Source organism: Caretta caretta, chromosome 16 (assembly GCF_965140235.1).
Source record: "Caretta caretta isolate rCarCar2 chromosome 16, rCarCar1.hap1, whole genome shotgun sequence".
NCBI classification, from domain to species: Eukaryota; Metazoa; Chordata; order Testudines; family Cheloniidae; genus Caretta; species Caretta caretta.
The window spans coordinates 11,785,154-11,809,480 of NC_134221.1; the positions used below are offsets into that span (position 1 = coordinate 11,785,154).

At 39.1% G+C, this 24,327-nt stretch overlaps 1 protein-coding gene across 4 annotated transcripts in view; it reads right to left on the reverse strand.

Annotated features, from left to right (window-relative positions):
* The window catches only part of CDK5RAP2 (CDK5 regulatory subunit associated protein 2), a 103,754-nt gene that overhangs the window by 38,593 nt on the left and 40,834 nt on the right, over positions 1-24,327 (reverse strand). For 2 of the 4 annotated variants that reach the window (XM_075120565.1, XM_075120562.1), the window contains exons 15-23: positions 24,060-24,157; positions 18,878-19,008; positions 17,557-17,672; positions 14,724-14,852; positions 9,202-9,294; positions 8,396-8,443; positions 7,044-7,237; positions 3,798-4,257; positions 556-811 (exon numbers count right to left, since the gene is read on the reverse strand). In XM_075120565.1, the coding sequence (XP_074976666.1) occupies positions 556-811; positions 3,798-4,257; positions 7,044-7,237; positions 8,396-8,443; positions 9,202-9,294; positions 14,724-14,852; positions 17,557-17,672; positions 18,878-19,008; positions 24,060-24,157 (1,525 nt within the window). The remainder of the gene's footprint in view (positions 1-555; positions 812-3,797; positions 4,258-7,043; positions 7,238-8,395; positions 8,444-9,201; positions 9,295-14,723; positions 14,853-17,556; positions 17,673-18,877; positions 19,009-24,059; positions 24,158-24,327) is intronic. The other 2 variants (XM_075120564.1, XM_075120563.1) reach the window with 2 other exon arrangements.

Consider the following 24,327-nt stretch of genomic DNA (forward strand, 5'->3'; position numbering starts at 1 on the left):
CATCTTTATATAATATATATTGTCAACTGTCTTATCATTTATAATATTTTGCAAATATAGGTATTTTGTTTATGGTTAGATTTAAATTAATCTCACTAAACTGGAAAAAGCCACTTGACACCTTGACAGATCAATGGTAAAATCAGGTACATTCACATATACGATATGAACAAGTACAGCACATCTATACTTTCATCTCTCCATGTTTTCCATTAGGTTTGGAATCCTATAAATGAATATTTAAGGTAACCCATATTTATATAAATGTGCTGAGACTATCATGTATTATGTATTTTATGCCATATATACCATGCACTTTCATAGCATACCAAGCTGTATTATGTTTTGGCTGCAAAGCAAATCTAACTAAAAAAAACCAAAACACTAAATATTTTTAGGATATATATTTGTCCCCAAGCAAATTGTAAGATTAAGCAGTATTGTATATATGTAAAAGTGATCTATTTTTTCTTTCCTCTATAAGAAAAGAAGAAAATATTTCAAGCAGTACTAGGTGTTATTTTATCTGCTCTTTAAATGCAAATGTTTATTTACCTCTCACCAATACTCTTTCTTGTTCGGGCTTCTCTTGCAGATTTTCAATTACAGATCCGCTCAAAGATAACTCTTTGTGAAGTTGTCTGTTTTGTATTTTACATTCCTTCAGACCTTCATCAAGTGCCATGAGCCGGTGCTGCAGATGCATGTCTGGCTTCTGTGTACAGGAGGTTAAAGGAATGTTTCCTAATGATCTAGATGATTTTAATGGAATGGGTATACGGGATTTCTTGAATGGATAAATGAAATCACTCTGAAAGACAGATGCAATAAAACATGGGGTTTGGTAATGGGTATGATATAGTCGGTAAGGGGGAATAAACAAGATCACCAGGAAAAAAATACTAGTAAAACTTTGTGCATACCAATTAAGAGCTATATTATGTAATTTTGGAAACAAGACAGTGATATCCTTGCAAAGAATTTGAGCAGTCACAGGGAAACGAGATACCTGGCCCAGGCCCTTATAATTTTCTAAAGATAAGTGCTGTTTATGAATCCAAAGCCCCGTGCCATGTGTCTTCTAGGGCATGTAACCAAGACGGCAGATTAACTGTCTATTGGTAAAGGCCTTTAATCTAAAAGTATATCTGTTAATCTACGCTGTGTGTGCCTTTGAGGAATATATACTCATCTCATTTGTCTTCTCTAACCACTAGTTCCTTTTGGATCTCTGTGCCTTTCCCTTAACTCTTTGTTTCTTTTCACAGAGAATCCTCTCAACCCTCTACAAAAGACGTGGGCAAACTGCGGGCCGGGGGCCACATCCAGTCCTCCAGCCTGTTTAATCCGGTGGGGAGAAGGGTCTGGGGCTTACTCCGCTCCCACACTCCAGCCGGGGAGCAGGGTCAAAAACCGCTCCGTGTGCGTGTGCCAAGGCTCCCGGAAGCAGCATCATGTCCCCCCTCTGCTGGCTCCTCGGTTTAGGGGTAGCCAGGGTGCTCCGCGCGCTGCCCTCACCCCAAGCGCCACCCCCCGCAGCTCCCATTGGCCGGGAATTGCAGCTAATGAGAACTCCAGGGGCAGCACCAGAGGACGGGGCAGCACGCAGAGCTGCCTGGCCACACCTCCACATAGGAGCCGGAGGAGGCACATGCCACTACTTCCAAGAGCTGCTTAAGGTAAGCACCACCCGGAGCCTGCACCCCGATCCCCTCCTGTGCCCCAACCCCCTGCCCCCTCCCGCACCCTGAACTCCTCATTTCTGGCCCAACCCGAGCCCAGACCCCCAGCCAGAGCCCTCTCCCCCTCCTGCACCCCAACCCAAATTTTGTGAGCATTCATGGCCCACCATACAATTTCCATACCCAGATGTGGCCCTCAGGCCAAAAAGTTTGCCCACATCTGCTCTACAAAGTCCAGAAGGTATTTTCTTCATTTCCTCTTCTCTTCACCCCAACACTAGTGTAGTAGTGTTATTGGATGTTTTTTTAAGTCTCATAAGAAATAATAATCTATTGTCACATTTTCATCCTGGCACCGTTTGGTTTTTCCCCTAAATGTGTCCTAGCTGTCCCAACTGGAGAAACGAAACCGTGAGATCTCAGAATTGAGAACTCTCACACTATGCTGATGAATGCTACAGAATTGTGTGCAATAATAATAAAAATCAATAATATTTTCAAATACATCTGATTTACTCCTTTTGTTATGTAGTTGCTCCACCAGCATCATGAGTGCTGTAATTTCTTTTATTATTTCGTATTCTGCAATATTTTTCCATATTCATTTCCTAGCAATTATAGTCTTTACACAATTTAAAATAATAAAAAGTTCCATTTTCCTAATGATAAACTCAATGCCTTTGGTACATATGAACACAATATCATTTGGAGATTGGAAAATAAATCCAATGCTGATAGCTTCCTCATTTTTTTATTAAAATGTGTTAATGACCCTGAATTTCTTTCAGATCCACGTTAGGGCTTGATCCAGGCAAAAATAACAAGCTGCTGATACTGTTACCCCACAGAAACCTCTTAATCAATACAAACGCACAGGCTACTCCCTATTCAGAAGAGATTACAAGCTCTCTATTAGTAGCCCACAATACCAAAAGCTGTTCTTGTCTGTTGCACAGGGGCTAAATCTTCAAAGTGGCCTCAACACAGCTCCCAAAGTTGCTAATGCCACTATACATGCATACATTTTTGTAGACACAGTTTTTCACACCAATATATACACAATGTTTGTAGCCATAAGCTATATGCATGTGCAGATCAGGCAGTTTGGTGTCCAACACCTGACTTACACATGCAAACGTAGTCTGCACTGGAAAATTAGAGTACTCGCCGTTTTAGAGGCCAGTTTTGAAAATTTGACTGTACTTATCTAAGAATAAGAGGCAATGTAATTGGAACTCAGGACTGCTTGTTGTGAGGTATTAGGCAAGTCTCTTCAATTCTCCAGGCCTAATTCTCTGCTTAGGCTTAAAACAGTACCAAGTCAGAATGGTATACTTTCACAAACACTTTACACATCGGGGTGGCCAACCTGTGGCTCTGGAGCCCCATGCGGCTCTTCAGAAGTTAATTTGCGGCTCCTTGTCTAGGCACCAACTCTGGGGCTAGAGCTACAGGCGCCAACTTTCCAATGTGCCGGGGGGTGCTCGCTGCTCAACCCCTGGCTCTGCCACAGGCCCTGCCCCCACCCCACCCTTTCCTGCCTGAGCCTGCCGTGCCCTCGCTCCTCCCCCTCCCCCTCCGAGCCTCCTGCATGCCACAAAACAGCTGATCGGGAGGGAGGGAAAGGCGCTGATCGGCGGGACGGCCACTGGATAGGAGGTGCTGGGAGCACGTGGGGAGCCGATGGGACGGGCTGCTGACGTATTACTGTGGCTCTTTGGCAATGTACACTAGTAAATTCTGGCTCCTTCTCAGGCTCAGGTTGGCCATCCCTGCTTTACAGTCTCATGAACAACTATACCAAGTAAAAAGGCAGTCAAAAATCAAGACCCATATGCCATAATTTATTCACCTGTAAAATTGATACAATATTTATTGGTATCAAGTCCTGAGAGATTTGAGGCTTAATTAATTAATATTTCTAAAGCACACTGAAGTATAGGATGAAAGGCACTGTACAGTAAGTACAATTATCTTGAATATATTTGGCACAAATCCCTTTTACTTATTTTTAAAATTACATGAAAAACAAGATTAACTTCAGAAATGAAATACACTTTTCTCATCTCTATGTCTGCCCTGAACTGTTATAAAGGGAATCTCAAATAAACTTACTTTATTTGTTCTACTTGCAACAGAAAGTCTCTCATGCTGCTCATCCTTCTTATATGCATTTTCTTGTTGTGGTTCTGCATTTAATCTTGAGTATTTTGTTTTTTCTTCTAAGGCGCCTCTTTTGCCTTCATGTTTGAGTCTCATGACGTTACCCTCCATAGTCATTGTTTGTGTAGCTGTATCTTTCAATTCCACTTTTAACAATTCAATAACCTTATTAACCTGTGGAGCTGTATCTGGATAAAGCCTCTCTTTTCCATCAAAAGTTGATTTCAATTCTACTTGCTGCTTTAAGAACGTATTGACCTGCTTGAAATGTCTCAGCTCAGCTCTTAGTTGAATAACCATTTGCCTAAGATCTTTTTCATCCTTATTCTCTATATCTTCACTTGAACATTCTTGCTCAGTTGTGCTCAGATGATCTAACAGTGCAATTACAATTTTCACTTGTTCTTGTCTGCTTTATCCAGGGAGAGAGAGGGGAAAAAAAAAAAAAACATGTGTTTTGCTTTTTTGTTTAAGGAAACAAGAACACCTCCTAAGGAACACTTTTGTAGAGCCATGATATACTGTAGACTCCTAGGAGATTCCATTTTACTTTCCAGTAGATTTAGGGAAGAGCTTCTCTTTTTCATAGAGAGATTATCTTGTGGACATTTCCCCCTCCCATTTATGATCATGTAGATCACATCCCTTCCTCCCATTTGTGATCATATAACAAACCACAGCAATTGCTTACATGAAATAAAATCAGGAAGGTATGTAGGGCCAGATTTTCAGGATCTTACCCTCCCTTATAGGCATCTTAATGATGTGCCAATTGGAAACAAGGGAGCTGCTGGGTGCTGAGTTCTTTTCAAAAATCTGGGCCTTCATATATAGTCAGCTGTCTTTTAATAAAATGCAGAAGCTGGAAAAAAGCAGGAGCAGCCAATAGAATGTGACAGCCTTGCCCTCCACAGACCATCAGCAAGTGTTCCACAGATAACCAGTGGACCAGGGGCCACAGTTTGGAAAGCTAGATTTTAAGATGAAAGAGAAGCTACACAACGGACATTAGATTATAAACAACCCTCAAATTCTACAGCTGATTTCATGTGTCCAATCAAGAACTGTTTGTGCCGCTAAACATATAAACAGGCATTTAAAAACAACTGCATTTACACAGCTGGCATTTGAAATGGAGGATGCTAACTATGCTTTTTATGTCTTTTTTTCTGGTATCTAATATCATTAATGAGAATTAAGTTACCCAACAGCACAGGCTCATCATAGTCAATCTGGTAATTTATACTAGGACACAGAAGAGATTACACACAAGAGTGCTAAAGATGATTGTGAAAGAATTGCTCATTACCAGACTTTTAAGTAAGGTTAAGAAATAAAACAACATTATATATTCATCTTTTAAGACAGGAATATTGTCTCATCTGCCACTCAGTATTTTCTTGATGACTAAAATCATTTATGTTTCTTGGCTGGCTTGAATAGTAATGTAGAAACATAGGACTGGTTGAGTAGACTCAACTGTAAAACTGATTTCAAATACAGAAGACAGATTTGGGGCTTGTGTAGCTGCCTATAGGCAGTTTAATGCCTTGCCACATGATGGATCAGAGTTTGGACTTTGAGCTCCTGGAGGTGGGACCACTGAGAACTTTGCATGAAGAAGGTAGTTCACATCACTCTCCACAAACATTTCCTGGTTTGCTAAAGGAATAAAGTTGATGACCTCTGAAAGAAATCATTGTTGTATAGCGTTTTTCACCCATGGGGACTGGTTTTACTATACCTGTACAAAGCACAGCTTTGCCAGTATAGTTCCAACAGCAGTAGGAGTGCTTTGTCCCATAAAGTGTTCCTAGTGCAGACATGACCTTAGTTCCAACTCAGCTACTCACTGTGTATGAGTCATTTTCACCTCTTTGTGCCACAGTTTCTCCATCTGTAAAGTGGGAATAATCCTTACCTACTTCACAAGGATGCTGTGAACCTTTATCAATCAGTTGTATTGGTAAAGTGCTTTGAAATCTTTAGATGAAGTGAACATTATTATTAACGTTATATCTTTACTGCTCTTTTGGGGCTGCATGCTGAGGAACAGGTAATTATTTCCAGCAGTCTTTTCTCGGTAGATTTTCCTGTGTAACCAACTACAGTAAAAGGACAGCATGGAGAGTTCTATACACAACATTGTAAGACTGTGGAATGAATTCAAAGCTGTAACTCACTTGAGGGTCTCTATTTGAAGTGAACTGGACAAGGGCAGACTGAGTGACTCATGAAGTTCACCTCAGCTCTGAGAGTGAATGCAGCCAGAGAACCATTGGAGGGCCATCTGCTCTTATTTAATGTTAAATTTACATATATTTGAAAAAAAAATCTATTTAAAACTACCCTCTTCTAAAACTCTTGCTTTTGGTAGGGGTTTTTTAAAAGAGATTTAATGTGTTGTTGAAAAAGCTAAAGGAATGATGCTGCTGTAAAACAGTCAGAGCTGTAAACTTCCTTTTCAGTGATGTCAGTAAAAACAAGTATTCTCACAAGCAAGCAAAACAAGCTCACCAATCAGTCAGCTATAGTGAAAGGTACTTGCAGTTAAAGGCATTTCATTTCCCACCAGACTCTAGGGCCACAGCTTCCAGCTTAAGGCCACAGGGGTTAAAGAAATTCCTATTGAAGGATGCAATGTTGTCTAGTGGCATATTTAAAAGCAGGGGACTAAGAATCAGAACTAAGGGGTTATATCGGCTGCTCTATCATTCTTGAATAATCTTGGGCAAGTCACTTCTCCCCAGTTTCTCACACACAACTTTCTTACACCAGTGCAGGGTTTGGGGTTTTTTTTTTTTTTTTTTTCCCAGTTAATTCACTGTGTGTAGAGTGCTTTGAGATACTTGGATTAAAAAAAAAAAGCACAAAGTATTATTATTATTATTATTTTAGCCCTTTAAGACTACCAGTCCCACATCTTGAAAAGGATCAGTTCCCATAGCAAGGCTCTATGAAGCAATACCTTTAGAGAAACTTTTCTTGTAATGGATTTTTCATAAGGATGTCTTCCTACTGATAGCATGTTTCGTAATTACTTAATTGTATGATCGACTGAAATGGCTCTGAAGGAGCCGTGCCAATCTCTCAGGTAAATTAGACAGTGCCATTATCTAAATTCACTTTAGCAAAATTATTTTATTCTCTCCTCAAATAGAAATACTGTCAAAAGTAGTGTCTATCCCTCAGGCTTACCTAGATTCAAGTACAGATGTTCCAGTTTCATTTAAAAGAGATGTGAGCAGGTTCATCTCTTCTGCTTCATGTTCATTCATCTCTATTCTGCCAGAGTGTTTGCCAGCTATATCATGTTCAAACCGAGGCTTAGTTGGATTCCTATAATGTCTATCTTTGCAGACACCATCTGAATAGTCTGAAGGAGTCATCTGCTGGGAAAAAAATTGCAAATGTTTTCTTATTAGGCAGGTATGCAGTTCTATTATGTTCAGGGCTACAATCTTTTCATAATCATGGTTTGTAATCTTTGATGGTCTTAATCTACATTATAAAGCAGTCACAGACATTCAACTTACTGTTTATTAATACAGGAACTAATGAACATCAATTTGATATGGTTAATTCATAGAGATCAGTTGTTTAGCGGTAAGTAGATTTCCCTGGTGGTGTTTATCTATGGATGCTCTCCTGGCTAATGAAGCTGTTGGTATGTGGCTCCCACGTTGTAATTCATTCCATGATTAGATCACATTTGAATCACGTGTCTTTAAATATAAAAATCTGCCCTCAGATGCCCACGTGCAGGCCAGTTAGCATGAATGTCCAAGGGCAGAATGTCGTCTGAAGTGTTTGGAATTACCATTCTTGTGTGTGTAAAATTGGGTTAGTTGCCTCTAAAACTCTCCATACATATTGCCATAGCATGAATCAGCTGTACAACCTATCTCAGAAGCCACAGAACTACCAAAAGCTGTAGAAACCATTAGAGGGTACAACAGTCAGCAACTCAAACATTCCAAACTGCAGTAATAAAAGACTTCCCCGATCAACTTCCTTCAATACCTCTCCACCTTGATGAAATCTAAGTATAAAATTGTGAAGAAGTGGGAAATACAGAGGGCCAGTGCAAATCTGCAGAGGCAGTCTGGTTAAAGAACTCAGCAAAAAGGGAATGACTAAGGATCAGAGCTGGTTCTGTAACTACTCAGAGGATGACAGTTAAGAAAGGCCATTTCATAACTATGGTTTGGAACATTCTGATGCATGCTCAAAAAAAACTAAGCTTTTAGTGTTTTTAATGATTCCACAGCTTACAAAGCATGGCAAATTTAAGATCTGCAAAGACTATTTCATGAAGCAGAGTGATTTTTCTCTGAATTAGTAAGCTCCACAGATCCACACATGGGGCATGATGCAACTCTCATTTACATCAACGGGAGTCTTTCCATTTATTTCAATATGATTTAGATTGGGCCCATTCATGATGAACCCTGTTGACTTTGGAGCCATTAGCAATGAGAGATTTAATTACGTACCTACTACAAGGTTCTCCACACATAATGAGAGGCTATTTATATTGTATCATTTACCTGCATATCCAGATCAAGATGATGATCCAAAGGCAACTGAGGACATGCCTAGATAAGTAGGGATATGTAGAAGTTATAAATTTTGAGGCACATCACATTGTCATTTTTTTTTTAATATTACCATTTTGAACTGAACAGAAAACATAGTATTTATCTTAGTTATGTGTTTTTCACAGTATACTATATCTCGTTTGAATGCCAGTAAAAAAGGATGTCAGATTCTAGGACCCTCCACAGGAATGGAGGCTTTCTGTTGAGTCACGTTGACATCAGGTGTTCGAAACCTATACGAAGATGTACAGTAATTTTTGCTCAGTCATAACAGCAGGTGGATCTTACTAACTCCAGCCAAGCTCTGGGCCTGATTACACAGGCCACTAAAGACAATCAAAAGACTCCCACTTACTTTAAGGGGCTTGGGATCAGGCCCTTTAAGAGAGGCTGAGTATCATTCTGGATCAAAGGGAACTAGGGACTGTGACAAAGGAGATCCTGCAGGGAAAAACCTAGGAACAGACAAACTTGAGGAGAAAACTTAGGCTGATGTTTATGATTTATTTATGCTAAGAAAAAAATCAAACAGGAAAAGATGTTTGCATTATATCCAGTGAGAGTATCCTCTGTTCAGAGCATGGAGGGGACTCTACCTGCTTACAGGGAATTGCAGAGTCTAGACTTGTATACTCTAAACATACAGCAAAAAGAAATCCAGCTGTAATATATCAAGTTAAACAGCTGTAACTGTGCACCCAGAACATGTAACTCTCTGGTAAAATTATTATACAATGATATTGACACAATCCTACCTCACTGGTCCTCTCAGAACGTTGACAGCTCTCTGCATTCTTATTGTCAAAATCTCCAGATTGAGTCATGGTTTCCTCTGTTCTTTCAAGAAACTATACAAAGTATGGAACGATGTGAAAATGTAGCACAAAAATAATGTGGTATGAAACATGCATAAATAAGTCAGTGACATGTCTTAAAAGAAAAATAAAAAATGCCTGTAATACAAAGTAACAAACATTAGATTAGATTTATCCAGTAAGATCAAAAGGGAGTTAATACAAAAAACAGAAATAATTCATACATAGTACACTGAAATCTGAATTTTTACATTCCCTCGCTGCTGCACATCCTTCTGAACTGTACAAAAATGCTAATTTAGCCCCTTTCTGCAAACACCTTTCCCCCTCCCCAAGCCATATTTCCATTGTGCCTGTCGTATTTTTCCATTTAATGATTATTTTTATTTCCTACTATTTTATGATCTTTTTCTGCATTCATGGGAAAAAAAAACCTCTTGCTAAGCAGGGCAGACCCTGTTTGGCGTAACAATAAAAAGATTTACTATTACACTGTAGGCTAAATACTGCTTTGTCCTTCACTGATGGACCATGGGGAAAGAGGAGGGGAAATGAGGGTGCCAAGAACGTCTTCTTTCCCCATGTCCTACCCCCCTCAAGACCCAGTCAGAATGCTGCTACTAGCAGTCCATGAATAGAGAGGCAGGAGGAAAGCTACTGTCTAGTGTTATCCAGTAGCACTCCAAACCTCCAAGAGGGCTGACCAGCCAACCTGGGAGCAAGGCCAGGAACCCCTTGCATTGTGCCTGTTAGAATTCAACAACAGGAGTGACAGAGGCATGCAGGCAGAATGCTCCCCCACCACAGCTCAGCTCCCCCAGCCAGTTTGCCTCCGGCAACAGACGTCAGAATTTAATCTTTTGTCGAGAGGCATCTAAAAAGGTTCCAATGACAACAATACTAATTTAAAAATGATTAAGCTGATTACATCAAGGGGCAATATTCTGGCAAGTCCCTGCAAGAAAGCCTTACACAGCAACTGGAAAGCGGGGAAGGAGTTTTCCACCGAAAACTTGGCTCCCCTGAAACTAAGCTGCAGTGAAGCCATTCCAATATTCTGTGACCAGTGCCTCAGAGTAGAACTCCAGGAGAGGCTTTGGCCCACATCTTTGTTCATATACATCTAAGTTCAACAACGGTTTCAATGCACAAACCCTCATATTGTTTATTTATGTTCCTGATTAGAATGGCTTTCAGGCCAGGGAAGAGAGAGAGAACATTGGGCAGATTATAAGTACCCAGTAATGCTGCTTTTGCAACATACACACCAAATGTTTAGGGCCTTTCAGCAGAATTAGCCCATACTCTGGTATCGATATAGTCTTATTCTACAGCAACACCTCTCAGTAATTTGATTAAGAGATTTTTGTAAAGGAACTTTGGTGCTGGAAGCTCATTAAGAAATGGAAAGGAGAATCTATTACCTGTAAGTAGCATTTTCTGAAGGTAGTATTGTCTGTCTAATCTACAGACAATACATGGTATTGGGAGAGTGGATTCATAGCTCTGTTACACAAGGATTTTAGTCTTGGAGCAAGGCTGTAATGTACATGCCTTAAAGGCAGTAATATCACACTAGTGCGTCTAACAGTCAGTTCCTTTGTGACCTAGACTAAAGAAAAATTACCCTAAATTCAATAAAGACAAAAAGGCAGATTCTTAAGCATAGCCAGGGGAGCAGTTGTTCATTGAGCCCTTGGGCACACAGCATTTTAGAGGTACATTGGGAGGAAAGGAGCTAATGACTAAAAGTAGTGCATGTTGAATTTATAGCCTCAATGCATACACAGGGCAGTGCTAATGGTTATGATGTGAAGAGATAAACCTGCTTCCCTGACGTCACACACTGAAGACACAAGGCTCAAGGCACACGGATCCAGTCTCAGACTAAGAGAATTCTGCAGATGTAGTGGGGATGTGTGTATATCTTTTTCTCTCTGAGCAGTGGGGAGCATATAAGTGGGTTTCTTACTGCGACTTGTTTACCATGTATATATTTACTAGCAGTGAATGAGAAAAGCACTTTTGCCTTCTACCTCCCAGCAAAGTAAGCCACACTACTTTTGTTTACACATGAATTGTAAGTATTAATTTAAGAAAAAAAATAATAGTGGGAGCTGGATGGTGCAGTGTATTAGTAGTTTTCCCTTTATCTCTAGAGCCCTATATTCAAATCCTGCTTTGGGTCTCAGGTTTGAATTAATTTGGTATTTTCATCCAAATTCCCATTTTCGGCAGTCTCAGAACTGGAGTAGCAGGGATGCTACATATCAGGACTGTGATGTACAGGCAAAGTTGTGCTTTGGAAAAGCTTGTAATTTGTCTGACTGTAGCCACTGACTTCAATGGACATTAAGCTTACTCACAGATTATTAAAAAATTGGAAAATATTAGCTAATTATAGCATCCAAAAATTTATAGCCAGGGTCTGATTTTCAAAATGAGGCTGTAGGACCAAGCTTTATTTTTAAAGCTAGTTAATTCATTTATGCTCATACTCACCTGATTTATACAGCTTCCAACACAGCACAACTATCCTTTATTAATCAGCATCATTTTCAGGGGTGTATCCCCCTTTCCAGGCCAATATGCGAATCCATAAGTTATGCTGTTCACAATTAAACTATTAACATTTACACGAAACAGACTGCAGTATAGCATTACAGCAACTGGCTGCAATTTGAGTCTTTTGCTGCTAAAGTCTCAGAGATTGAAAAGAAACTTTCTGTACTCAAAGGAATACAATCTAATGTTCAACAAAATATTAAAAGAAAATAAGTGGCTTAACGCCAGGAGGAAATCTATTGAGAATAAGATGCCTATTTAAAATATTTCCTTAGAGACTGAAAACCTTGAATGTTTTTCGTAAATGAACCACTGATATGCTTGGATTGCAAAGATCCCTGTAGCCCTGAAGGCTGGAATCAGTGAAGCTGCTTCTCTCACAGAAAGCAGATGTTCAGAGGGCAGAGCAAAAACAGCCCTTTTATCTTTACACCTCTACCACTTGGAGCCAAGAAACAGACTACTCAGGGCTGACAGTCTTTTGAAAGATGCCTTGCAGAGGATCTAAGGTGCAGATTTATCTGGTCTGAACTCCAGTTTTGTTAAAGAAAAGAAAGGTTTGTACATTTTAAGAAGCACCCAAGAGGGCTATATCTTGTTATATCCTGCCAAATTTCATACGGAGGACAGACACTGGTGTCTTCTTAGCAGTGCATGCTAACAGATACCAGTGAAGAATCCAGTATTTTTCTCATTTATATTTAGTTTGTAAAAATGCACCAATCATGGCCCATAGCCCAGAATCATGAAGCAGGTCTTTTACTGACAGGACTGATTATACGGCCCATAAAAACCTTTAAAATGAAACACACTGGATTGCTGAGCCTTTAACTTTGGGATTCAATAGTACCTTAGTCACTCTGGCACTGGCTTGAATAGCATTTTTTACTTGCCTCCTGGCCTTTACCAGCATTTTATACACAGGTTATTTTACAAATGTCTCTCTTGTTTATTCTAAAGCTAGGTCCATGTATACAATTCTTTAGTGAATGGCCTTTCATGTTCCAATTGCACCAAGACAAGCACAGGAGGGGACAATATTCTTGGCTCTGATATTCTCAGCGCATACCGGTGCTGCTACCGGCATCAAATGTAGAATCAGTGAGGGGGCAGTGCCCTCTACAGGACTGCTAAGCAAATTGCTGGAAATATGAATATATATGTACTAACCCCCATTTTTAAAACGTGTATTTTACCTACTAGACTTTCAGTGCTAACCTAGTTAGTCTATAAATCTGTAAGTTAACTGTTTTTTTAAAATGGATGTTATCCCAAGAGTACCTAAAGCAGTACCGTTAATCTATAATTAAAAAGACATTTAAATTAAAAGTAACCTGAAAGGCCTGACTTAAATGATAAAAAGCAAGGAAATTTAGTCTGAATTTTGATAATTGTCTTTACAATTCATCTGCAGCATATATGATAAACTCATCCTGTGTTGCCCAGGGATCTATGCAGCACCTAGGCAATACATGACACACTGCCCTCAAATGAGTTCAATACCGAAACACAACTGAAACATATTATTTAAACATTGTAGTTTCTGTTCTTTGGGTTTAAACAGATTTAGAAATTCAAGATAGAACATGCTGGTCACACTCATTGTTCCTTTTGCTCTTGATCTCATCATCATTCAGCACGTAGTGCAAAGGAAGGTGAAATTAAAGAAGCAAAAGAAAGGTATTAGCAATAGCATTTAAGGCAAGAATAATCTATGAAAAGCCATGGAAGTGAACTGGACATGTACACTATTTCCCTTATCTTCTTGTATAACAGGACAAATATAGGGACCCAATATCCAGAATCTTTTCCATCAGACTGTGAAGCTGCTATGCAGAGAGTACTCCAGCCCCATTGCTGAAGCAGTCCTAATTAGTGAGCAAATAATTGATTTTTCAGTTTGATGGCTGAATCAAAAAAAATAAAATCTAGTTTTGAATGGAAACTTAGATTTTGTATTTTCTTTACTCACTGAAACAAAAAACAGAACATTTTTGTTTGGGTTGAAATGACATTTCATTTAGAAAATGTCAGTTTGAAATTCCATCATTTCAAAAAATGTCAATTTGAATCAAAACACCAAAATGAACCACTTCAACATTTCCAAAAGGTTTGTTTTCAGGGTTTTTTTCCAGCAGAAACTACTTGCTAAATTTGACCCAAATTCACAAATAGTTTTGGCACCTTAAGAAATGCATTTTTTGGTAAATTTACTATTTGCCGAATGTCCCGTCCCCCCCAGTCCTACTCCTAATACACCCCAGACACAGGCAAAAGAACAGAGGACCCAATGGTCATTCCTCTGCACGTCTATCAGCCCAATCTTCTACAACTCTGCCCCCTTCTTTGTACGCTGCTCTGTGTTGCACCGATCCCTAAAACACAGGTTCCTCTCCTCTATGCATAGTGGAAACACCCCAATTTTGCTGCCAGAGAGACCTACATGGCCTCAGAGATGGAGCAGATATGGTCTACACCCTAATAGGACTACACATTGAAGTGAGAACAGTTCTCAGATAGCTGAGGAATGCATAAAGCAGCCACTGAGGGATACCTAAATGTTATGGAGGTTGCAACTTTCTTTGAAAAATAAGATCAACCACTCCTACCTGCAAATTTATAAAATAAACAGATCATAGAGCCAATTAATATTTTAAAATATATGTTGTTTTCTTAAAAATCAATTGAAAATATTGCTGAACACTAAAAACATTTTGGGCCTGATACTCAGTTGCCCTGCACCTTGTACAGTTATTTATATCATTTTAAAATGGAGTATAAAATATTAGCAGTCTGATCTAGCAGTGTTTTACACCCGCTTTGCATGGATATAAGTGACCATACAAGGTGCAGCGCAACTGAGAATTAGGCACAATATTTTAATATAGAGATCCTACCTCATTCTGGTTTAATATTTTCAGTGTCTCTTTCCCCTGAGTCTCTGATCTGGAGAGTCCAAGTTGTTTTTTCTTTAGCTCTTGGTTAATTGAATGCAGGTCCTTAACCATCAAGATGAGTTCAGCAACCTAAATACACACAGGGAAACAATCAGAAACTATAAAGCTCTTCCTAAAACATAAAGAAGCAGATTTAAATTTCTTTAAATAACGCGATACAATATGTTAAACTTCAGAATTATAATGTTAGTTACTTCCAGTAAAGCTTAATGCTTCCATCTCTGCCCAAGGGATTGTATGCATTTGAACCAGGAACATTATACAAATATATTAGAAGCTAGTGTTCAAGGAATGCTAATTTGGAAGACTTCAATCGTGAAGTTCAGATTTCAAAATTCACTAGCAAGAAAAAAGTTCAGATTCTATCATGCCTGCAGGTTGACTGGGGAAAAGGTTATTTTGATGCAAGTGAAAGTTGTGTTATAGGAACAGAGCAGCAGCATTCACTGAGAAGCACTAAAAAATAAGGAGTCTGATTCTCCAGTCTATTACCATTTCTATGCCAATATAACTTCATGGAGTTGCACTTATGTAAAAGTAGCAAACCAGAGTAGAGAATCAGGTCCCAAAACACTTTAGCAGACATTAACAACCTATGTTCACCTAGTGTATCAAAGTCTTCTGTTAATAACTGTGCCCCAAATTTAGAGCCATATATATACTTCAGAGACCCAGGAGGCATGGTTTAATGGTCTGAGCATAGGACCGAGAGTCCATCTGGATTCTGCCACTGACTCTCTGTATGATCTTGGACAAATCACTTAATCTTTCTGTGTTTCAATTAACTAATCTTAAACGTAGATCTATTAATACTCAGCTGTCTTTTCACTGGCCATGACTGAAGTGAGATTTCATTAATATATATTTGCCAAAGACTTTGATATTAAGAACATAAGAATGGCCATAATGGGTCAGACCAAAGGTCCATCCAGCCCAGTATCCTGTCTGCTGACAGCAGCCAACACCAAGTGCCCCAGAGGGAGTGAACCTAACAGACAATGCTCAAGTGATCTCTCTCCTGCCATCCATCTCCACCCTCTGACAAACAGAGGCTAGGGACACCATTCCTTACCCATCCTGGCTAATAGTCACTAATGGACTTAACTTCCATGAATTTATCTAGTTCTCTTTTAAACCCTGTAATAGTCCAAGCCTTCACAACCTCCTCAGACAAGGAGTTCCACAGGTTGACTGTGCGCTGTGTGAAGAAGAACTTGCTTTTATTTGTTTTAAACCTGCTACCCATTAATTTCATTTGGTGGCCCCTAGTTCTTATATTATGGGAACAAGTAAATAACTTTTCCTTATTCACTTTCTCCACACCACTCATGATTTTATATATCTCTATCATATCCCCCCTTAGTCTCCTCTTTTCCAAGCTGAAAAGTCCTAGCCTCTTTAATCTCTCCTCATATGGGACCCAGTCCAAACCCCTAATCATTTTAGTTGCCCTTCTCTGAACCTTTTCTAATGCCAGTATATCTTTTTTGAGATGAGGAGACCACATCTGTACACAGTATTCAAGATGTGGGCGTACCATGGATTTATATAAGGGCAATAAGATATTCTCGGTCTTATTCTCTATCCCTTTTTTAATGATTCCTAACATCCTGTTCGCTTTTTTGACTGCCGCTGCACACTGCATGGATGTCTTCAGAGAACTATCCACAATGACTCCAAGATCTCTTTCCTGATTAGTTGTGGCTAAATTAGCCCCCATCATATTATATGTATAGTTGGGGTTATTTTTTCCAATGTGCATTACTTTACATTTATCCACATTAAATTTCATTTGCCATTTTGTTGCCTGATCACTTAGTTTTGTGAGATCTTTTTGAAGTTCTTCACAGTCTGTTTTGGTCTTAACTATCTTAGGCAGTTTAGTATCATCTGCAAACTTGCCACCTCACTGTTTACCCCTTTCTCCAGATCATTTATGGGTAAGTTGAATAGGACTGGTCCTAGGACTGACCCTGGGGGAACACCACTAGTTACCCCTCTCCATTCTGAAAATTTACCATCGATTCCTATCCTTTGTTCCCTGACTTTTAACTAGTTCTCAATCCACGAAAGCATCTTCCCTCTTATCCCATGACAACTTAATTTATGTAAGAGCCTTTGGTGAGGGACCTTGTCAAAGGCTTTCTGGAAATCTAAGTACACTATGTCCACTGGATCCCCTTTGTCCACATGTTTGTGCATTCTTTAGGATGAACCCGTGCATGGTTTAGTGGTTAAAGCACAGGATGAGGAGAGAGGAAGGTATGGGTTCTGTACCCTGTCGCAGCCTTGATATGTTACCTTGCGCAAGTCACTTAATCTCTCTGTGTCTCAGTTTCTCCTTCTACAGAATACAGATAATAATTCTAGTCTACCTCACACGGATATTGGAAGTCTTAATACATCAAATTTGTCAAAGCACTTTGAGATGCTTGGATGGAATGTGCTATAGAAGTGCAAATCATAACAATCATCACCATCATCTTTTATTATTATTAAAGAGGAATTTGTGAAATGTTCTGCTCTTGGAAGGCTTACGGATAAAAGAATGTATTTGAGGTTTATATAGAGCCATACAGTTTAAGGCCAGAAAGCACCACCAAGTCATCCAATCTGACCTCCTGTCACAGATGAGAATTTTTAAATACTTTCAGAATACCTCAACTGTATCTAAATGATCAAAATGGTTTTGTGTGTGAGAGAGACAGAAACAAACTATAAATGTAGGAGAGTTACGCCATTAAATACAGTAAATAATAAAACTGATCTATACCTTTTTTTTAAGTTCTTCAAGAGACAGATGGTCTACCTGTAGGTTTAAATGATCGTGCTCTCCTAGGCAAATACTCATATAAGATGTTTGATCACCACAAAAAGAAAAGGTTTCATCTGTCAAAATAACCAAGAGTGGGTATCATTTCAGATACGTTACTCCTTTATATGAGGATACAACAAAGAAATGCAAAATAAGGACTTTTTAAAATAAGTGCATACTGCTAAAACTGTAGGAACTATAGAGTTAAATGTTTCATCCCTCACACTAAGCTTTCTGTTTAATTGAAAGAACTTTCCCCTTACATTCCTTTGTGCCTCTGACATCTAGACATGCTGTATTTTCCATGGTTATCAGCATGCACTGTGAATCTAATTCTGAATTATAATTTGCATATTTAGCATTACATTTAGAAATAATTTTCAGTGAGGAAAAGTAAGGCATGAATAGTTATTCTGTTTTAGCCAGAATTTTGTGAAAATGAACTGTAAGTCCCAATGGTAAAAGCCAGCTTAAATAAAGTTAGTGAATTTTATTTTGCCATTGGCTCAACAGACTGAATAGAAGATAGCTGCTTATTCCTTTCCTATACAATTGCGTTCAGTGATTTGTTTATGGAAACAATGAAACACCAGTTCATATCCAATACAGCTCAGAGTACACAGTAAAACTTTATTTATATTGGAGGCTATAGTCCAGTGGTTAGAGTAGGAAAGAGACATCTAAGTTCTATTCCATTGGTTGACTGGTCAGTTTGTAACTCTGGTGTTCATAACTCAGAGGGTCTACTGTATTAAAAAGCTCTATCATGCTTCAAGGAAATTCCAACATAATAGAACTGGCTATTTTTTTTTCTGCTTCTGAAAATGCATGTCATGTTAGGAAGAATCTATCCATTTCTCTAAACAGAGGCTGTTTATCAAATATGGTGAAATAATTAGATTTCATCGCCAGGAATTGATCCCATGCCCATAAAATTATCCAAAGCCAGGGATCCTTGACTTCCGCAGAGAACTGTAAATTCTGTGGATATGAAATTGTAGGCAGCTTGAAATGATCACTGCAGCAGAATTGCCATAGAATTACTAACACTGGCTGCAGGAGAAGATAAAAGCTGTCCCTATACTCTGAATGCTCAAAGCCACTCAGTTACAAATTCCCAAAATGATCATCAGTGTAAGAAAACAGACAAAAGATCTTTTTACACCTTTATCTACTTTCAATGTTTTTTACATGATCACAACAAACTGAGTGTAATAAAAACAGTTCTCTTGTGTGCAAAAGATAAAGGACCGGGCCATGTTACCACACACAGACAAACCTCCTTTGTTTTTTGCGTCCTTAATTTGATCCTCCAGCACCTTCCGTAGATTCCGATTAGCTAGAATATCTTCCTCCAGTTGTTTTCGCAACAAAAAAATGTTGTTCAACTCTGTTTGCAAGCTGTTTATACTAAAGAGAAGGAAGAAATCAGAAAATTTTAAATAATTCTTTTAGGTTTCAATTCAAAACTTCTAAAATGTTTTGTTGTGTTACCTACCATAGCATCTTTTATACATCAGGCTTCCATAAAGACTCTATTCCACAGTAGCAATCATTGTTTTTCATCACACACTTATCTTAATGCATAAACAAATCCCTACATAGCAAGTTGAAAATAAACCTTTATGTCTATGCCACCTCTCTAGCAGTTTTGAGAACTATTATTTGTAAGTCAGCCTGAACAGGGTAGATATATTTTACAGGCCAACTTCTAAATAATTCTTTTTCAGGAAAATCAAAATCACTAGCTTATGAAAAGTATATCCAAAAGATATCACTAATGTACTATATTGATGGCTCTGTGTATTCCATCATACTTCAGTCATGGAAATTGTGGCAAAATCCACCCCTTGCCATAGAATTGTTCTATAGAATCTAAGATTTTGTTTAAAAAAAAAAAACAAGTATCTAGCCAGGTTATAAAGATTGTGACACCCCGGCACCCCCTTATTCACCATTGTTATATAATTAGGATATGTTTTGCACAAAGTATGCCTTGTGAGGTATCATTCTAAAAGTCTTGCTCTGCTAGACATTCATATCTCATTGGATTGTATGTGCTATCATCATATGTGACGTTATGAAGTTTGGCTAGGTATGTGTTACTGAACACAGGTTGCGAGGTTGAAAATACCCACAAGAAGCCTTTCAGGTACAACAGTAAAAAGGCCAAACAAGGTTAATGGCACACAAGTACAAGGATTACCCCAGGAACTGTGTACAATAGAAACCTTTCCGAGATAGCACTACACCATGGGAACTGTTTTACCCAGGTCACAGCAAAAGAGCTTTCCAGCCAGTGGGGAGAAGATATAAAGCGGGGGAAATGACATCATGATGGTATCTCACTCTCCCTACAACAACACACCTGGAAACACCTGAGGAACAAAGACTGAACTGGGGGAAGTGATGGTCCCAGGCTAAAGGGATTTCTAGCCTGTGTATCTAAACCTGGGAAACCCAAGCTGCAAAGCAAAGGCAGCTTGTGCCTTAAGAATCTGCCAGCCTGTTTATCACTCAGGGTGAGAATTTGCTAATTCATATCCTACCTATTTAGTACGTTAAACTCAGTTTGCAGTTTTGTTTATTTACTAGGTGATCTGCTTTGATCTGTTTGCTATCACTTATAATCATTTAAAATCTATCCTTTTGTAGTTAATAAATTTATTTTATGTTTTAATCCAAACCAGTGTGCATTTGACTAAGGTGTCTGGGGAAAATCTCAGCTTGGTCACCACAAGTGCGCATGGTCCTCTTCACATTGAGGGAGAGGCGGACCAGGTGTTAAACATATACTGGCCAGATTTGATGGTACTGCTCTGGGATCCTAGGCTGGTGGCTAGAGCATCTGCATGTAACTTCAACTGAGTATGTCCATACCTGTGTGAATCTGGTGAAAGCAAAAGCTTGGAGAGCTTTGCAACTTGTCACAGCAGCACAGTGTGAGAGGGAGCCCAGGCCAGTGAGTCAGAGGGCTCAGTGGTACCCCAGTTCCAGGTGGCACTCTGGGGGGAACCAGTCACAAAGATAATCTTGAAAATGTGAACCAAATGTAGATTGAAGTGTTGTTTTTCCTCAGAAAAAATAGCTCTGAGAAGTATAAATTGTCTCATTTGTCTCAATGGGATGTTAACGCCAAAACCTAAAGATGACAATTTAAGTGCCAACATTAACTAAATTAATTACAGAGCATTTTAGCAGGAACATCCCCCTAATGTGCTTGTCCTAGACTCCCAAACTGCCTCCTGGATGTCAACAGAAGCAGCTGTCCCCTATCTAGCTGACAAAAGCTTCAGTTTACTCCACCACACACCTCAACAATTTCAATAACACATTATGAACAGTCAATTAAAAAACCCTTGCAGTATATTGAAAATGAAACCGGTTAAAATAATTTGAATTAGATATTAAAATAACAAGGTGCTACTGCACTGATTATATATTTATTTTCATATTTAATTCATGCAGAACCTCAATATTTTAATATAAATGAAGCTGTTGCAGTATTTCCAACCTACTGCACCAAAGCAGCTCAGCATCCAGGGACATTTCAACAGAATTTAGGTCCAGCTTGCTGAGGATTACACTGGGGCACATTACACTTGTGTGAGTGCAGTAGCATTGCATATAAATGCATAGTAAATAAAATTGTTTCAGCAAAACTCATGCTATTAAGAACCTGTGTACAAAAAGATTTTCATTCCATCTTCCAACAAAATGACAAGAATGCTGCTGTCGGTATTTTTTCCACAACAACTGCTTTAACCAACTCTCCCTCACTCAAGAATATATTCTAAGAGAAAGGTCTCAATACTATTAAATGCTCAGCAAAAATAAAACACACTTCTAAAAGCTAAGTAAGCACACATCACCTCTTCACAGCTTAATGCTTTTACTGGAAAAAGCAACGATTCCCTGTGTGGGGAGACAAAAGAGATGTCATGGTCCTGGCTCTGAGAAAGGGACCCTTCCAAAATGAAACCATTAAAGTGGTTTGGAATAAATAAAGCCTAAAAAAAGGACACACGTCAACCAAAACCAGGATATATTCTTTGTCTAAAACCCATTTTGTTAATGAAGGTCAGCACATGACTGTGGAAATTATCTGCAGGGCTTATCTAATAGCACACTGGACCTTCAGGTTCTGGCTTCAAGCCCTACCTGAGGAGTTAAGCAGCATGATCCAACGTACACAGCATTGGATTGGGGTCAGAAGACCTGGCTATTATTCCCAGCCCTTCCACAGGCTCCCTGTGTGACCGTGAGCCAGTCACTTCCTCTCTCTGCACTATACTTTCCTCATCTATATAACGGGCATGTTCCTGCTTCCATTGAAGTCAATAGCCAAACTCCCTTTGTCCTGAACGGTGCAGGATCGAGCCCAATGATACTTCCTCAACTTTGTAAAGGGATTTGAGATCTATAGATGAAAAGTGCCACATCAAAGCTAAGTACTGATTATTAGTATTACATCTAATCCCTGCAATCTTCATACTAAAAAAGGGAGTTTCAGTGTTAGAAGTCATATCACAACAACTAGGGGTCACCAAATGAAATTAATAGGCAGCAGGCTTAAAACAAATAAAAGGAAGTATTTCTTCACACAACGCACAGTTAACCTGTGGAACTCCTTGCCAGAGGATGTTGTGAAAGCCAAGACCATAACAGGGTTAAAAAAAAGAACTAGATAAATTCATGGAGGACAGGTCCATCAATGGCTATTAGCCAGGATGGGCAGGGATGGTGTCCCTAGCCTCTGTTTGCCAGAACCTGGGAATGGGCGACAGGGGATGGATCACTTGATGATTACCTGTTATGTTCATTCCCTCTAGGGCACCTGGCACTGGCCACTGTCAGAAGACAGGATATTGGGCTAGATGGACCCTTGGTCTGACCCAGTAGGGCCAGTCTTACGTTCTTATGTTCTTCAAATGAGATGTTAAACCGAACTCTCTTCTACATGTATCAGCTGACTATTCAAAAAGAAAATCAATAATCCCATTACAGTAGGGAATAATCCCTGTTTTCTGACCACCAACTCCTCTCTCAACAAAACAGATTCTACTGTCTAAGGGCATGTCTACACTAGCAAGCTTACAGCAGTTCAGCACTCATGTAGCCACTCTATGCTGATGGGAAAGAGCTCTCCCGTCGACATAATAAAACCACCTAAACAAGCGGCAGTAGCTGTGTCCAGCAGCAGACTGTCTCCCGCCAGACATAGCGCTGTGCACATGAGTGCTTATGCTGGCAAAATTTATGTCGCTCATGGGGGGCTGTTTTTCCCAGCCCAGGGTGACATAAGTTTTGTTGACATAAAAGGTAGTATAGACATGGCCTAAAGATGTATGAGAGCTATTGTGAAATCCAGAAAGGCTATCATGCTTTGCTACACACTCATTCCACCGCCAAAATCTTATCTAACTCATGCTTTGTAACACACTTTGGAATACCTTAAAGAAAACACACTCTATAAAAATACAATCATGTTGTTCTTTTTTAAACGTCCCCAAAAATCTGCTTACCTCCTTTGCTATAAATTTAAAGTTAATGAAGTAATTTTCACACCTCAAATTGATTTAGGTAAGTATTAACTGTATTTTAAAGAAGGAGAAACTAAGGCATATTGGGCCAGTTTTTCAAGAGGGCTCAGCACCCAGCAACTCACACTGTGATGATTTTGGTCAGATTTTCAAAAGACCTGGCCCTTCAATAGGCTAGGTTCTTTTGAAAATCTAACCATTCGTTTTGGTGCCCAAAGAGATTACGGATACAATTTTCAAAAGCCTCGAAGTGATTGATTTCATGGAAGTTAAACCCACAGGCACTTTTTAAAATCCCAGCTGTGCATCTTTAGGCATCTAAATACTTTTGACCATCTGGCCCTAAGGGACTAAATAATTTTTGAAAATTTTACCCTAACTGACTTGCCCAGAGTCATACAGAAAATCTGTGGCAGAGCCAAGGATAGAACCCAGATCTCATGTCGTCCATGCCTAGGCTTTTGCCACTAAACAATGTGTCCTCTTATGATTTATTTATTTCATTTTATAGAAGTACGAAAAAGGCACATCAACATATGTTTGTACTAAAAAGGCACATCAACATATTTAGATGCCCTTCACATAAGTTGCAGGAATTGTATTTTTAATTTTACATAATACACCACAAATCCCCTGGCCCCTTAAGCAATTCACAGTCCCAATTGTTATAATTCTTCAAGTTTCAAATGTTTGGGGGGAGAAAATGAGCCTTCCGACAAATCCTGAAAATCATCAGAGTTGGGCTATTTTGAACCATACAAACCAGTCCACGCATCCCCCTCTTTTAAAGGAAGTATTTGGGGCCAATTCCGGCCCGGTATAAACCCGTGAAACTCCACTGATTTGACAGTGGAATTGCACCATCTTACCCAACTTGTAGCGCAGATGACATTGAAGCAAAGAAGAAATAATATTTACCTGTCTGAGTCTTTCAGAGTCTTCACTAGAGTAGAATAAATGTGCTGCTCTTTTCTTAAAGCAAGGATCAACTCTTCATATTCAGATTCTTTTTTTTCCTGAGTTAAAAATAAATTCATATTAATCCAAGAAAGTGATTTTAAGTGTGTGTGCATGCGTAAGAATCTCTCTCTATATATATATATATAGATTCTTACGCATGCACACACACACACACACACACATACTCTCTAGAGATGACAATTATGTCAGTCTCTGCTTTTAAGAG